The 14,800-nt window shown below is 38.8% G+C and overlaps 2 protein-coding genes across 3 annotated transcripts; one reads left to right on the forward strand and one right to left on the reverse strand.

Moving 5' to 3' along the window:
- Nucleotides 1–7,189, forward strand: FMRFa (FMRFamide). 2 transcript variants are annotated; one of them, XM_066388895.1, is made up of 3 exons: nucleotides 1–138; nucleotides 5,978–6,295; nucleotides 6,453–7,189. In XM_066388895.1, exons 2-3 carry the CDS (start codon nucleotides 5,991–5,993, stop codon nucleotides 6,730–6,732), a joined length of 585 nt encoding a protein of 194 aa, XP_066244992.1. In that variant the 5' UTR covers nucleotides 1–138; nucleotides 5,978–5,990; the 3' UTR covers nucleotides 6,733–7,189. The 2 variants fall into 2 exon arrangements, with proteins under 2 accessions (XP_066244992.1, XP_066244993.1); XM_066388896.1 differs by having other exon boundaries at nucleotides 5,978–6,238.
- A 1,156-nt stretch (nucleotides 7,190–8,345) lies between these two features.
- On the reverse strand, nucleotides 8,346–12,758 carry LOC136408236 (calphotin-like). The gene is made up of 7 exons (XM_066389111.1): nucleotides 12,519–12,758; nucleotides 12,115–12,463; nucleotides 11,741–12,063; nucleotides 10,186–10,285; nucleotides 9,181–9,350; nucleotides 8,855–9,122; nucleotides 8,346–8,797 (listed from the first exon to the last, which is right to left on the reverse strand). Exons 1-7 carry the CDS (start codon nucleotides 12,528–12,530, stop codon nucleotides 8,418–8,420), a joined length of 1,602 nt encoding a protein of 533 aa, XP_066245208.1. The 5' UTR covers nucleotides 12,531–12,758; the 3' UTR covers nucleotides 8,346–8,417.
- Nucleotides 12,759–14,800: the final 2,042 nt, after the last annotated feature.

The raw sequence follows: 14,800 nt of genomic DNA on the forward strand, positions 1-14,800 counted from the left end.
TGGGTAGGATAAAATCCTAGTTATCCCTAGCATCGCTGTGTCCTCTTCTTGTCCTGTTGCCCGCTTGTTGAGCGTAGCTGAGAGCGGTCGTTGTGCTGCTAGTTGTTTCCGAAGAAGCGCATCAGACGAACGCTGCAAGTAAGTACAGAGAAAGTTTAATAGCTTCTTAATATTTTTATTATTGTTGTGTTGTTATGGAAAGTTTTTTCTATTAAAATGCGCGGTTACCTTGAAAAAAATGAACGCATTTTAATGTGGCTTGGCGAGAAAAAAACATTAAGAGGGGAATGTAAACGAATATTTTCTGAAAGATCGAAAGAAATTTGAATGATGTTTTTGTGGACCAACCGTATTGCGCAACGAAAATTACTGATTAATTTTGGAAGGGTCCCACGAATGCAAAAAGAGCATGTGCCTCGCGCCTTTTTCAATTTAAGTTGCACGAGTGTAAAGTTGTCAAAGAACCATTCTCGTAGCAGAAACTGGAGTTAAGAATTTAATGAATCACATCCTCGAATAAAGTGCACTGAAAACTGTCGATTGATTTTTAGGGTAATATCCAGGAGTGCTATTTGGGATGGAAAAAAACCCAAGTGTGTATAGTGCAAGAGTATTTTTTACTGGTCCAGATTGCCTGAATGCATGTTAGTCTAAAATTGTATACAATTTTCTCTGTCCGAGTTATTGCTCGTATTTTGTGGCAACGACTCATAAAAGTATTATTTAGCAGTTGTGAAAATGTAGTAGTTTATTTTTACTGTGGCGAATGGAACTCTCGCTATAACTGCACTAGTGCAAATTACCGGTGCAACTCGCCAGTGATTAGTTCGGCGCAGCAATGAGAACCCTCTGCTGCATAACTGAAATATCAAATTTAATAGATGAACGAAATTCTCATAATAATTTAATTTAAAGTGCAATCCTTATTCTGAAATTAAAACACGTACAAAAGGCCAAGGCTTCTAGTGTCTCTTCAAAGTAAAATAACACCTTTATCCTGAAATTTCCTTTCCTTGTTTTTGTTTAACACGGAAATTATAGCACCTTTTGCTGCTCCTGTCTGATTTATAACTCATCTACCACATGTGGGGGCCGAATTAGCTCTTTATTAAGCCCTTATTTGATAGGAAAATATGATCGGATTATTTTTATTTCTAATTACAACGTAAGTATAGAAAAAGTGAAAACTAGTTCGTGATTTTAAAATTCATGAAATGCAAATTCTGCATAAACCATCACGAAAATGGGAAAGAACTTAAAACAAATGTTCTTATTTATTTAATGCTTCGTGTTAGGAGACATTAGGATGGAATTATGAAGGTTTCTAAGCCCATCAGAAGGGAGAGGTAACATAAGAATCACAATTAAACACGTTATACTAGAGATATTTCAATATTTCACTTTATAATTAATGCGGCTGTTAGTGACTTTCACGAGGTAGGTATCAGATTTTCGTGCCGCGACGAGGACCCAAGCGCCAGGTTTGTTAACATCCTGAAGGAAAATTTCGGTTCGTCGTTTAATAGACTGATCGTAATTGGAGGTTAAAAATTAATTACAAAAGCGATTAGTCCATTGCAAAGGAAAACATATTTTTAATTTCCACTTTTAATTCAGGAAGCGAAGAGAGAGCTGCCCCTGTTAAACGTTTAAATGTAAAATTTATTTTCGGTTTTTCGTTATAATTGTTCAATTTAAATGGCCTTAATGGCAGGAAATTGTAACCCAAACAAACGAGAAATAATGGCTTATTGAAAAAATTTGCCGACTCCTGTATCCAGTTTGTAAAAAAGCCGAAAAGCGGCTATTATTAACCACGTTTTGGCTCCGAAGATTGTTAACAATCTAAACATAACTAATTAAAACTAACTTAAGCTGGGATTTAATTCCGTCAATTGATCGTAAATTCAGTTTTTGCTTATTAGTTTTATATAGAGTAAAGCCACCGAATGGAATGGGCTCCCGTTGCAACTTCAGTAGGTATTCGGTGAGACATCTGTGCGTGCGGTAAATTAAATTTTCAACAGTAAGTTCCACTTATAGTTAACTTATTTAGTTTGGGTTGTTTCTAGTAGTTAAACATATGTCTGGGTGTCTATAAACAATCTACAAAGTCCTCGGTTTCCCTTAAGATCTCAACTTGAACTTTTTAACATAGGAGTCTTGAAATCCCTAGGGAAACTCAATCTTCCAACTTAAGTTTCCGAAAAGAGACCGCCTTGAAATATGAAAACTTACAGAACTCAGGAAGGGAGAGACCAAGGATTAGCGTGGAGGATCAAAAATTGTTTAATCATTTAGAATTCCAGTAAAAGTTCCATTATTTCGAGTTCTTTAGAAACTAGGCAACCAGCAATTTCTCTTAAAGTTCGAGGTCCTTCCAATTCATAGAGGTCGCAATGATCGCTATTTGTAAATAGTGATATACTCCGTTACATTTTTAAATGGATCATGGAAGGTCGAGAGGATTTATGCCTATTTCGCCCCTCGGACATCTGGCAAATAGTGATTTAGGTTTTTTCTGCCCTCTCACCAACTTTGATGTTTGCTACAGAGGGGAACATCACAGTAAAGACTTATAAATGCAAAAATTTTGAATTGACTCAGACTTATTTAAGATGTGGGGCAGGAGGCCATGCCTCACCAAGTAAATGAACAGTAATAGTAAATAGTTCTAATATTCCCAGCTTCATTCATCCTTGAGACTTATATGTGTTTTTAGCCGCGGTCTTGCTCTATATACGTCAAAATAATAAAAATATAAGACCCGCACTTAACTCGGTCTTAATCCACACCGCCGTCGTCATCTAGAAATGCCGTTTTCTGGATTTAAAGTAATCTCCTAGCCTTTATGTGCCCATAGAAATTTATGTGTCAGTGCTCGAATTGTGCGAAGACAATAAATAACGGACGACAGCCTTCAAATCTGTGTAATCTCAAACTCGATCGAGATGTCTTAAGTTTTGGTAGATGTGAGACGAAAGCGGGATATTTTTCAATAAACCGAATAATTCTAGTCACGAAGTTTTTTAACATATCGATCCGACAAAACTTCTGTCACTGATTCGTTTTTCCTTTTACATAGAAAACACCCGGAATAAAGAGTGAACGTGCTGTGATGATTTTGCATGACACTCGACCCTTTCAAGTTTAAATACGTTCAAGGGAGCGAAAATCAAATCTCAGAGGCACCAAAGGTCGTTATAGTCTCATAATTAACCGGAACTAAGTTCTTAAGAGGACTGCGGTTGTTGTTGACCAAGTGGACTATGGTTCATTATCTATAGCTCACAGAATGCAAATCCGCACCCCCTCGTAAACCCATTTTACTATAGTTTTTCGGATAATTCAGAAAGTTTTAGAATGTTCGTGGCCTTAATCGGTCTGAAGAAAAGGCGACATTCTCAATGGCAAAACTTCTGAAGGAAAAATTGCGAGTTTGTGTGTACTAATTCAAACTAACGATGGGTGTCATAAGTTTACATTCAAAAGACGTTTGCGTATTAGGGATACGTCGCAGCCCTAGCAATGGCCATACATCCTCAAATTACTGTCCTCCTTTTAGGTGTATTGTGACTGATTTTCATGCCTTGTTTCAGTTTGAAAAATCCCCATTGTGCAGTTTAAAACAAAAGATTTATTAGTCGATAGTTACGCAAGCTACAAAAAAGTTTTCTAAAGCTGTATGAGATTAAAATGGAACTTCCAGACGCCCCTGATAAAGTACGGATCCCCCAAATGAGCTCGTTGTTCGGTAAGCTACACCTGCACCCCATCATCATGTAGTTAATGTAACATAATTTCAACGTAAAATAAACGCTCTAAGGTTACTACTTAACCGCAAAACTGTTGCTGAATTTTAGAGCTTGAGGAGAAATTAAAAGAAGTTCTCGCGTAGTTGAGATGGTGTGATTAGTTTAATCACATCACAACTTCCATCTTGCCTTACGTCTTGGATGCTAAATGTGGAGCAATTAATAAATTGGAATAATGAGGCTGAGGTTAGAAAGCAAGGCTAAACTTGCCAGCATATTTTTGTCAGATTGCGGAGGAAAGATTAATCTACAAATGATAATAATGCGATTGTCTGTCTCAATGATAGAAAAGAATTGGCTGAAATGAAGGAAAAATAAACATTTCGTTAGTTGAGATGGGAAATGTCTATATATACAAAGTGTATCCAGGAAAATACTGATTTTTTTTCAGCAGTTAGACGAACGTAGAAATACAAATCAAAGTAGTAGAAAATGCATAGAAGAAAAATCAATTTTCTTTTATGTATAGTCTACATTGAATAGATATGAAGTTGTATCACCTGAAAATTTTCATTCGCCGTTATGTCTAGAAAAAATTTGCAACCTTATTTCTTAGATTTTTAGACTTACACAATGGATTTTTGATCTAAACTGAAATAACTAGTAATAAATTTATCCTTCTGTTGCTGATGCGTATGTGGGCCATTAAAGTTTCGCTTTGAGTTTGTTTCAGGAGCTTACGTAACTAAGCGATTTTTCAACCCCCATCCTGAAGACATTATTTTCATTTAACGTCGTAAATTACACACCTGAACCTGGGTGTGCAAGTAAACAAACGCTTGTAAATTCAAAACTCCGGTACCCTTATTTAATTGCCTTTTGCTATACCCTTTAGTTATCTATGACTTTTCTCTTTAGATTTACATCGTTTACAATTCAAGCATTTTATATAGGAAGTTGGTACTATATATGCATTTCTCTGACCAATCGACAAAACTAACTTAAAATCAAGCGAAAGATTTATTTTTATCGCATCGTTGGTAAAAGCAAAATAAGACGAGAAATTCTGAATAAGAGAAATGCATATTGTATTACATATTCAATTGTGAATTGGCCCGCGAAGCAAGAGAATAAGCCACATTGAGGCCTATTTTTGCAAAAGTATCATTTTGCATATTTCTATTATTGATATTGAATCTATGCTATGCGCATTTAGACAAATCGTTTCATTTTATTAAGGGCATCCGGTATATTTTATTGTCGTAAATATAATATACAAGCACATTTGTTTCAATCAACAGTATCCCCTTTATGAAATATATGATATTACAGAAAAAGTGATGTTAAAGTGCCAAAAAGGGATTGGCTTTAACAGATGGCCCTATGGGGATTGTGACCAGAATATAACTCACTATAGATTATTAAATATGTGGATTATAGTTTAACTGTTATTAAGCTTAAAATAATATTTTATTTAGTGAAAACATATCTTTCACCATTTGTCAAGAAGCCCATTTTATTGTTGATTTTCAAAATAAAACATTTTTCCATCGGTTAGAATGTAAATGTATCTATACAATAACACATTGTTTTAAATTCGATTTGACTTTCCATATAAAAAAAATAATATTTTTGATTAAAAAATTCAATTGTTCTTGACAACATGGTAAATAATGATGTCACGGAGTTTTATCCCTGGGAGACGGCACAAGTGAGAAATTGATGAATTAATAATGTAAAAAGCTGTTGTCCTTATTATCTTTAAGTATGAGATCACTGTTAAAACATGACTGAATCTATTATTTTTAGGAACACTTGGTAAAACACGCCGAAGTGTTTATTTTACGACTCAATGTGCCTTAAGACCGTCGCTCTTTTCGAAAATTCTTCTTAATCGTCCGCTAAAGGCTTTTGTCTCGTGATTAAATATTCAACACTCTTTCTTGGAAAACTCATAATTGATGCCTCTGCTCTGCTGGAAACTTTACTGGTGAATTCTGAAGAGAAAATATGAATATTTTACCTGTTGGAAATCCTTCAAATCTTGCTCCTGTGACCTAATATAATATTCGTTATTACTGATGCGTGCGGTACAGACTTCTCGAAACGAATTATCCTCGTTTAACGATCTACACATAATTAGCGAGGAGTTTAATTAGTTAAGCAAGGACCAAACAGAATGTGTAAGCATATTAAAGCAGTTCAGGACATGTTTGTTTCAGACTTTGATTCCACATGGGGTTGCCGCCGGCGATCTTAGCATTACTCCTGCTTCGGTCGGCCCTGTCTCTTACCGATGAGAGTTTCGAGGGATTCGATCTTTCGAATCCGGAGGACGAGTCCGAAATCGAGTCTTTCCTAGACAGGCAGGCCAGAAATAGCGACAAGTTTTTGAGATTCGGCAAGGCTTTTTGGGACTACGACAGCACCAGCGACAATTTGAGTAATGGCAAACAGTTACAGAGGCCTTCGAGAACTGGAAGGCAAGGGAAAAACGATCACTTTATTAGATTCGGTCGTAGTAAACAGGAATTTTTGCGGTAGGAATATTTGGCGTGTGTAAAATCTTTTTTCCAAAGAATTTCAAGCTCTCGAATCACATTATGTAGAAACTTTTCATCCGCCAGATTGTCAGGAATTACTCTCTAAAATATTGTCGAATTCTATTAAACCACCGAATATAATCACTGATTGTAGCTTCACCGGTGACCCTCAACAACGCACAGTGAGGGATCAATCCAGTTTCTTGAGGTTCGGCAGAAGTGTGGGCGATGGCAGCAAGAAAAAGAGAGACAAACGGGAAATTTCGTCGAAACGTCACGAAAACTTCTTGCGTTTTGGCAGGACCTCCAACTCCAACTTCATGAGATTTGGCCGAAATTTGTCACCGATGGATTATCAAAGGAATTCGAATGTCCTCAACTATTTGAGAAGTCTCTTAAGACAATCTGAAGAAAACAGTAGACATAGAGTTTAAATCATGCCTAGTAATACGTTATTTATTAACACTTTTTCTTATTAGATTTAAGTAGGTATCTATAAGCAAAAGTGGCTGGAAATTTACTAAATAGACCTATACATAAAAATACTCAAATAGCTAAGAATAAAACTCAAAGGTATGTGTATAAAAGATTGCTTTTAAAGGCTTGCCGCGCTTATATTGTTTGTATCTTTCGTGGTGATCGATCTTTCCTCCATATAATACCTGAAAAGTTTATTGTAAAGGTGAGTTCTATAGATACTTTAATACTGTATGTTTCTTTCACTGTCGACAACAAAATACGGTCTTCTTTCATATGGCTAATTGGTGTATATCGCCTATTTCTGCAAAACATCGAAGTCTTGAAACTCTCTCATTTGTTACCGTGCAAGTATACATGTAAAACTTTAGATCTCAAATGTAAAAATCTTAAAATAAAAGGTGACAGATTTCATTTTTGCTTTGCGTAGTAACCAGTTAAAGAAATCATCGATTTGCATTTGCAAACTGTTTATTTATGTCCTTCAATTTCCCTGTCCTACATCTCGTATAATCTAACGATATCTAGGTCAAATAATACATAACTTCACCGAAGCAGCTATATCAAACGGTATGAAATCCCTAAGGAAGGCCTTTTTTAAATAGGACCTCCAGAAATATTCGTACCCAATGCTTTCTCAAAACATATTATAGAATTACGTTCCGGAAAGTTTACTTAACTCGCAAAGCGATTTTCCTATCTATAGGATCAGTCGTGATTGATGATTCTCAATAGAATTTGACCCCCTATTCGCACACTGGCACGTCGGGTTGTCTAGGAAATCAGACCAAACAAACCACGCTGGAACTGTCTCCAAGATAGGGCCCAACCGGCCTGATACCTTCAACAATGTGCTAATTTTGCGGACATCGATTCGGATTCCATCGCTGACGAAATCGTGTGTGTAAGACCGAATATGTGACGTTACTAGTTGCTTAAACATTCTTGCACTCGTTGCTACAAGTGAATTAGTATGTCGAAAAATTACAGTGCCAATCAGGTAATGAGTATAGATATTGCTTTTCAGTGACGAGCTTTAATGGAATGGGAGTAAGTGTATTAAACCCTGAGATAAATCACAAATCATGACATTTTTTCGCTTAATTTAATACTTCGAATAGGTAAAATTTTAGTTGTATTCAAGGTGTGAATAAAGAGTGCGGAAAAACGTGCGGGGAGCGATTTTTTTTTCATCAAGATAACATAAAAGTTTCTATGAATGTAAGATCGCAAACGCCCTGTACTTAGTACCTTCACCATATTGTCAAAATACCGTTTTGAATTACATTGAAAAATTGCTCTTTGTTAATTGATATTACATCCCTAATGAATTAATTTTTACTTACTATTACCATCGATTTAAACTCCTTTTTCACTCAGTTTTTTTACTTGGTAGTAGACTGGCTCGCCAGCTTGAAAGTCTAAAAGGTCGATATGGGCAACCAGATATACACCCTCATCAATATTTTATAGTTATAAAAAAATGGTAATTTATTTAACTAAATTAAGTTTTTCCATTGTTAAAACTGAATTGTAAAACCGCCAAAACGAGTAATAAACCAAAAAATTCTAGTTTTCTATGATATGTATTTCCGACGCATTCAATAATAAATAACAATGTACAAAATTACAAAGAGAAAAATTACAATTGGTACGAAACAATAGGAGAAGAGTAGGCTACTTTAGCTACTGCTGGTGCTGCGGAGTAGGTGATAGGGGCGTGAGGGGCCAAGGCCAAGGGGGCGGCCAATGGAGCGGCGACTCTGGCGGCGAAAGGGGCGGCAGCCAAGGTGGGGCCTGCAGCATAGGCGACGGGAGCAGGTGCTAGTCTGGCGATAGGAGCAGGGGCGATAGCTACAGGGGCGGCTACTCTTGTTACGGGGGCTAATCTGGCGATGGGGGCATGGGCGATGGCGGGGGCAGCAGCGACGGTTTTAACCGCAATTGCGGCTGGTTCTCTGCGGACCACTGCGTTGAATCCGTTCACGGGGTCGGCAGTGTAGTCTACGATTCTCCTGTTGCCTGCAACAAACCACGAAGATATATAAACCCATTTAAGGGATGAAATTCACTAAGTACCATCAGGTTCAACGAGGGAGTAGCTGCCTTCAACTACATCCCCATTCCTGGTTTCAGTTTGGCTTTTGCTGTCTCCGGTAAGCCCGTCTTGGACGTCGTATCCGTAACTGTATTGAGGATTGGGGTCGTATTCTTCAGCAGGTGCCGCCACAATGGTCTTTGCGACGGGGTTGGCGAGAGTCAATGGGGCTGGAGCCGAGGTGTAAGCTGCGGGTTGCAGCAAAGCTCCGGCATGGGCCATAGCCAAAAGGGTGGCGAATGCGATGAACTGTTGTTATAGACAAATCCTATTGTGTTTCAAGGCAGTTGAGCAAATGACCACTTACCCTGAAAGCCATTTTTTGCTGATGTTTGCTTAGTCGAATTGCGAACTGCAATGATACGACCCGGTTCCGATGATCTTTTATATTCGAAAAATGTGGAGCAAAAATGCGTATGTGCCTGGACCAGATCACCCGAAAACCGGTAAGCCGTACAGATTCGTGAATGGGACATTATGTCACAAGAGCTGGGCACTTTTTGTTGCCAAGGTTGAACAGCAATAATGACTGCGGCGGAATCAAATATCATTATCAGACGCAGGGCGGTGCAGGAAGACGAACTGAAGTGTCTTAATTAAAGGTCATCAGTGGAGTGCCTCAAAACGAAAGTTTAGATGGCAAAGAAACTGACCAAATCTAACTCCACAAGCTGAATATGTAAATTTATAAAATTGAACTTAATTGGGCATATGAAGTGAATTGGGCGCTGGCCCGTCCACAGGTGAATGCAGGACGCCGCTGTAGAAGGCCGAAAAGAGTTGTCAAGGATGCGGTATCGAAAGTGCAAGGCAAATGCATTTTTGGTCAGTTAACACTACATGAGTGTATCTGTACCTTTGTTGAAATCACCTGCAAACGCGATTAAGGACTCGATTATTTTTGCTTCACATCTCTGGGAATTTTGTGCTGTTCAATTCCGTACAGTCTCAAAGGCTGAAATTAATTGTCACGATGACCTTTATAAGCCTGAGCAAGCCGGGTTGTAATGGCTCTTTAAGTTTCTGAAGAGATACGGTGTATGAAAAAGAAAATTTTAGAAGTAGAAGTGCTCCAAACTGCATTTTAAAGGCAGCGACATACGAATCCCAATTAATTAATTTAAGCAAAAAAGCAGCAGCTTTTTTCCGATTTTCAAACTTTGAACTCCGATATCTCGAAAATCCAAGCAGTAATTGCTTTATTAAATACTTCATATTAATAGTCTCGATGAGCTCTATGCTTAACTTATATCAGTAAAAATTCTAAATAGGTGAGAGATCTGGCAACTGGATCTGGATTGACTCCACCCACTTTGTTGTTGGTCTTTGTCGGAGGCATATTGAACTTTATGCAGTCCTTCTCCCACATGCGCACCTATGTTCCAACCTACGCTGGTGATAGCTGTGTAAGCCTGCGCAGCGAGTCTTAAAGTATCTACATATCACTATGGGGTAACTGGTATTAACGAAGATACCTAGTAAGATACTTTCAGTTTGAAGAACCTTAACTCAACTGAGCCATGCAGGTTTAACGTACAGGGCGTTTCAGGTTTTTAGCCTAACTTCAATAGTCGATAGAACTATTAAAATGAGCACAAAAAGGTCATGTAAACTTGAGCCCGCTAACGCTTGTTTCGGAGGTGTCCAAGATTTAAAATATTTGTTAATTTTTTTCTTTATCCCTCATAGAGTTTGTGAGATATTTAACTCTAATTTGGGATGTAAGGCCTACATTGTAAGATTCGCCAGGTGACTGCGAGAATCTACAGGAGCGTATTTTTACCATTACCTCCTCCTCCTGAATTTTTTGTAGTGCGCCACTAATGGTCTCCTTATAGATATCCTAATGAGCTGTTTGCTTTAGATAAACTCTTTTCGTTTCTTACGTTTTCCCCCTCTGTCACCGTTTTCCATCTATTTTCAGCAACGATGATTTTCCATAAGTAAAAAAATTAAAATAATAAAGATTTTTCCATAAGAGGTCTTTCGGAAGAAACAGCCAGCGAAATTCAAAGAAATTCACATTCAGAGAGCCATAGAAATTTGGAGGAGAGGAGCAAAATAAGGCAAAACCTAAGAGAAAACGGCACCCAGTGGATAATCGAAATCAAAAGAAAATACGTTGGCTAAATATCTCAAAAACTCTAAGAGCTAAGAAAAAATTCAATGAATTTAAAAACTTCAACACCTCTGTTTGGGGAACGACTGTAAGTTATACTAAAACAACAAAACACCCTGTAGATTTCACACCAGTCGAATTAAGCCCTCAGCAGGGCAAATTTCCACTTCACTTTGAGTTCATGCATTTTGTTGTTTTTTTTTTCAAATGAGCCCTAGCCAGAATTACTTAACAGGTCACTATTTACGAAGGTGGTTCAGGGGACGTTTTTCATTACCTTTTGGGTTGGGTAAGCGACTTTTAATAAAAATTCTATTGAGGACATATTACAACCTTTTCTGCTAGTCGATCCTGAGGAATACAGAAGGAAGCTTCAATTTATTTTTGGTTAAAGTTTGCATTTTTATTGAATGCCCTTGACACCACTCTTTAGGCAATGCTTGCTGTGAAATATTAGACAATTTTAGCTAAGGCTTATTTGAAAGAAAACAGCGAAATTAATTGTATTAAAGTCCTTATGGTTCATGTAAAAAAATACCTTGTATATCTTAAGGTTCGACGTTCAGCTTATTTGAAGTCTATTAAGGATGGAAGGCCATACTTATAAAATGAAATTGAAAATTTGCATTTAAACGACTTTTATTCAGCCATGTAAAAATAAATAACAAACTCTTTATATACACAATATCACCTCGACATCAACAAAACAGCCATTTAAATGATCGAAATATTCCTAATGGATAAGGGCCGGGGCTCCATAAGCTGGGGCAGCATAACCGAACTTGGCGATCGCGGGGGCGGCCAAGGCAACCGGGGACGGGTGGGCTGAGTAAGACAAAGGACCGGCAATTCCCGCAACTGGCGCGGCATAAGCAAGAGGAGCCTTGGCAATGGGGGCGGCATAGGCCAAAGGAGCTGCGATTTTAGCTACGGGGGTGGCGTAGGCTACTGGAGCGGCAACTTTGGCTATGACAGGGGCGGCTACGGCTTTGACGGCGAGAGGTTCACGGTGGACTACAGCGTTGAATCCGTGGACGGGGTCAGCGGTGTAGTCTACTGTTCTCTTGGTGCCTGCGACGAACACGTTAATAGAACACATCAAAGGAAGTGAATGCTGCTTACCATCTGGATCAACGACGGAATAGGTTCCTTGAACAACGTCTCCGCTCCTGGTTTCGCTCTGGCTTTTGCTGTCCCCGGTGAGACCATCCTGGACATCATATCCGTAGCTGTATTGCGGGTTGGGGTCGTAGTCTTCGGCACGGGCAGCAACCACCGTTTTGGCCACTGGGGAGGCATAAGCCAAGGGAGCGGGAGCTGCGTACGTCACGGGAGCGGGTGCGGCATAAGCCACTGGGGCGGGTGCGGCATAAGCCACTGGAGCGGGAACGGCGTGAGCCACCACTGGCGCAGCAGGGGCGTACAGAGCTCCGGCATTGGCGTAGGCGAAGAGGGTTGCTACTGCGAGGAACTGTAATTGAGCAAATAGTAAGACGCATCGGGAAAAATTTCTAACGAGCGCTCACTTTGAAAGCCATGTTGCGTGTATGAGGTTGGTTTGATTACACTTCAGACTGCAATGGTGATCCTGACCGCGAATTGATCTTTATATACTGAAAAGAAGTGGAGCAATTGTGTGCAAATCTGGAGTAGACAAACCAGCTCAGAAGCACTCGTTGGTGGGCTATCAAAAGTTGACGATTACGTCACGTTGCGTAAGAACGGGCCGTACAATTAAAGGCGCGGACGAGTGAGCGATATTTTAATGTTAATGTATGCGTGTCTCGTTGGAATTCAATTTCTTAATAATTAACGTAGTTTTGAGTTAAAAGGGAACTAAGTGGCATTGAAACTAATAGCGTCGGAGAAAGCGTCGGGAGAGCAACGGATCGCCTAGGAGTTTGCCGTAGCGGCGTAATGAAGGCGATATCATCGCGCTCATTTAAGTTTATATAACTCGGTCCACGGGCCCATTTTGGGCGATTTAGATATCATCAAACAGAAATTTAAAATTCCACTTGTGAGATCTGAATCTGCCCCGCCTTCGGGCCTAGTCGTCTCACCCGAATTCTGTATGAAAAACTGATATGTTTCATAACGATTTAGATTATTTTAGAACAGTCGCTGTTGCGATCGCAAATCCTCGTTCAAGTTACTCTTGAAATCCGCCTCACTTGATGATGGGCGTGTTCTAGGTCGATTACCAAAATTAATCCCAAGGTTTGCATAATTAACACGAAAACACACATACATGTATTCTCCGTTTACTTCGAAGGAATAAGCATTGCGAGCCCCGCCTTGGCCATTTCTTTGAATGCTGTTGATTAACACACATTTCTTAGGCGGATTCAAATTTTGACGAGACTTTTGGGATTTGTCATGCAATAAAACTCATTTCCTGAATTACCGCCAGCAATATTATATATCGGCACGCTATATTGTTTGCTCCAACAATAAATTTCCCTTATTATCTAGCGCAGGATATGGTTCAGTAGAATGAATCAATCACATGCCGTTACGAACTCGGGGGTAAGGCCATGTTTCCAGGCGATATCGTCATTTAGTTGCGTTCATGACATTATATTAGATCCGCATACCTAAATTCGAGCATATTGAATTTTGGGGAAGACTGGAAAAAGCATATTATCATAGAGAGGCAAAAATCGAGCAACAGGTAGGTGCCCTAATTTAGATGTTAGACAAATGTGCCATGTAGTATTATATGTTGCATGCGTCGGAATAATATTGGGAACATCCTCCATATTACATATTAACGAAACAGTGACAAACTAACTACTAACTCCTCCACACAACCGTCCTCCTACACGCCAACTGCCCTTTTCTCCCCTTTCCTTTTCAGCTCTGGGGAGATACTTCAGGCTGAAAGGGGATCCCCAGACGCCCAACCGTTTAGTAGCGGTGGCAGTAGTAACCTCGTTCCACAGTGCTTCATTCCTAGATGGCTCTGTCAGTTTGCTCGTCATTATCTTACCACTAGCTCTAATCCCGCAATATTAAAAACTTACGAACTACCAAATCTCCGATATGCGCATTGTCTGGCGCTGCTAAGATATTTACAGATTTAGATTTAAGTAAGGTATTTGAGTGGGTACATCGCAATGCGGGGGTGAAAGTAAAAATCCCGTATCAAGGTGAACTTAAAACTGTGGCCGAAAGTCGTAACAAAATAATTATACCTGCGTTATCTCCATTATCTGCCTTAAGTTCTCCTTGACATATTACTTTGACCAAAACGAGTTTTTCCGCCTTATGAGATGTATGAAATGTATCGAAGTTGCCAAATTAACCACTACGTCCTTGTGAAAGGAAAGAGCTGAATTGAATCGTTTGCAATTTGCTAAAGCGTTTTCCTTTAATTGTTATCCAATTTTTTAATTCTCAATTCCTTGCCTCAAATTCTTAATTGATGATTGATTGTTTGAGAGACGAACCACATTTTTCCCCAATAAAATCGTAAATTTTTTTTCAGAACGTGTATGCGTCAATACCTTATTACAGAATTCTTCCAAGATTTGGTCAACCCAAATAAACCCTTTAAGCTACATTGAAACCCTTACGCGGCTTAAGTACCTTGTACCCCAAGAGCTTTAATAAAATTAGCATTCTTAATCCAGCGTCTTTAGTTACAAGTTATTAATTCCTTAGAAATTAGCAATTAAGAATTAATAGAGAATTGAGAGATTGGATAACTCCAAAGTCCTTGTACTAGTGGTATGTGATGTTTAAATTCCCATTAATAGAACGAAATAGACGTTTAAATTTCGAGAAAATCGTAATATAATAAAAG

The sequence above is a fragment of the Euwallacea similis genome, chromosome 4 (assembly GCF_039881205.1).
Source record: "Euwallacea similis isolate ESF13 chromosome 4, ESF131.1, whole genome shotgun sequence".
In the NCBI taxonomy this organism is placed as follows: domain Eukaryota; kingdom Metazoa; phylum Arthropoda; class Insecta; order Coleoptera; family Curculionidae; genus Euwallacea; species Euwallacea similis.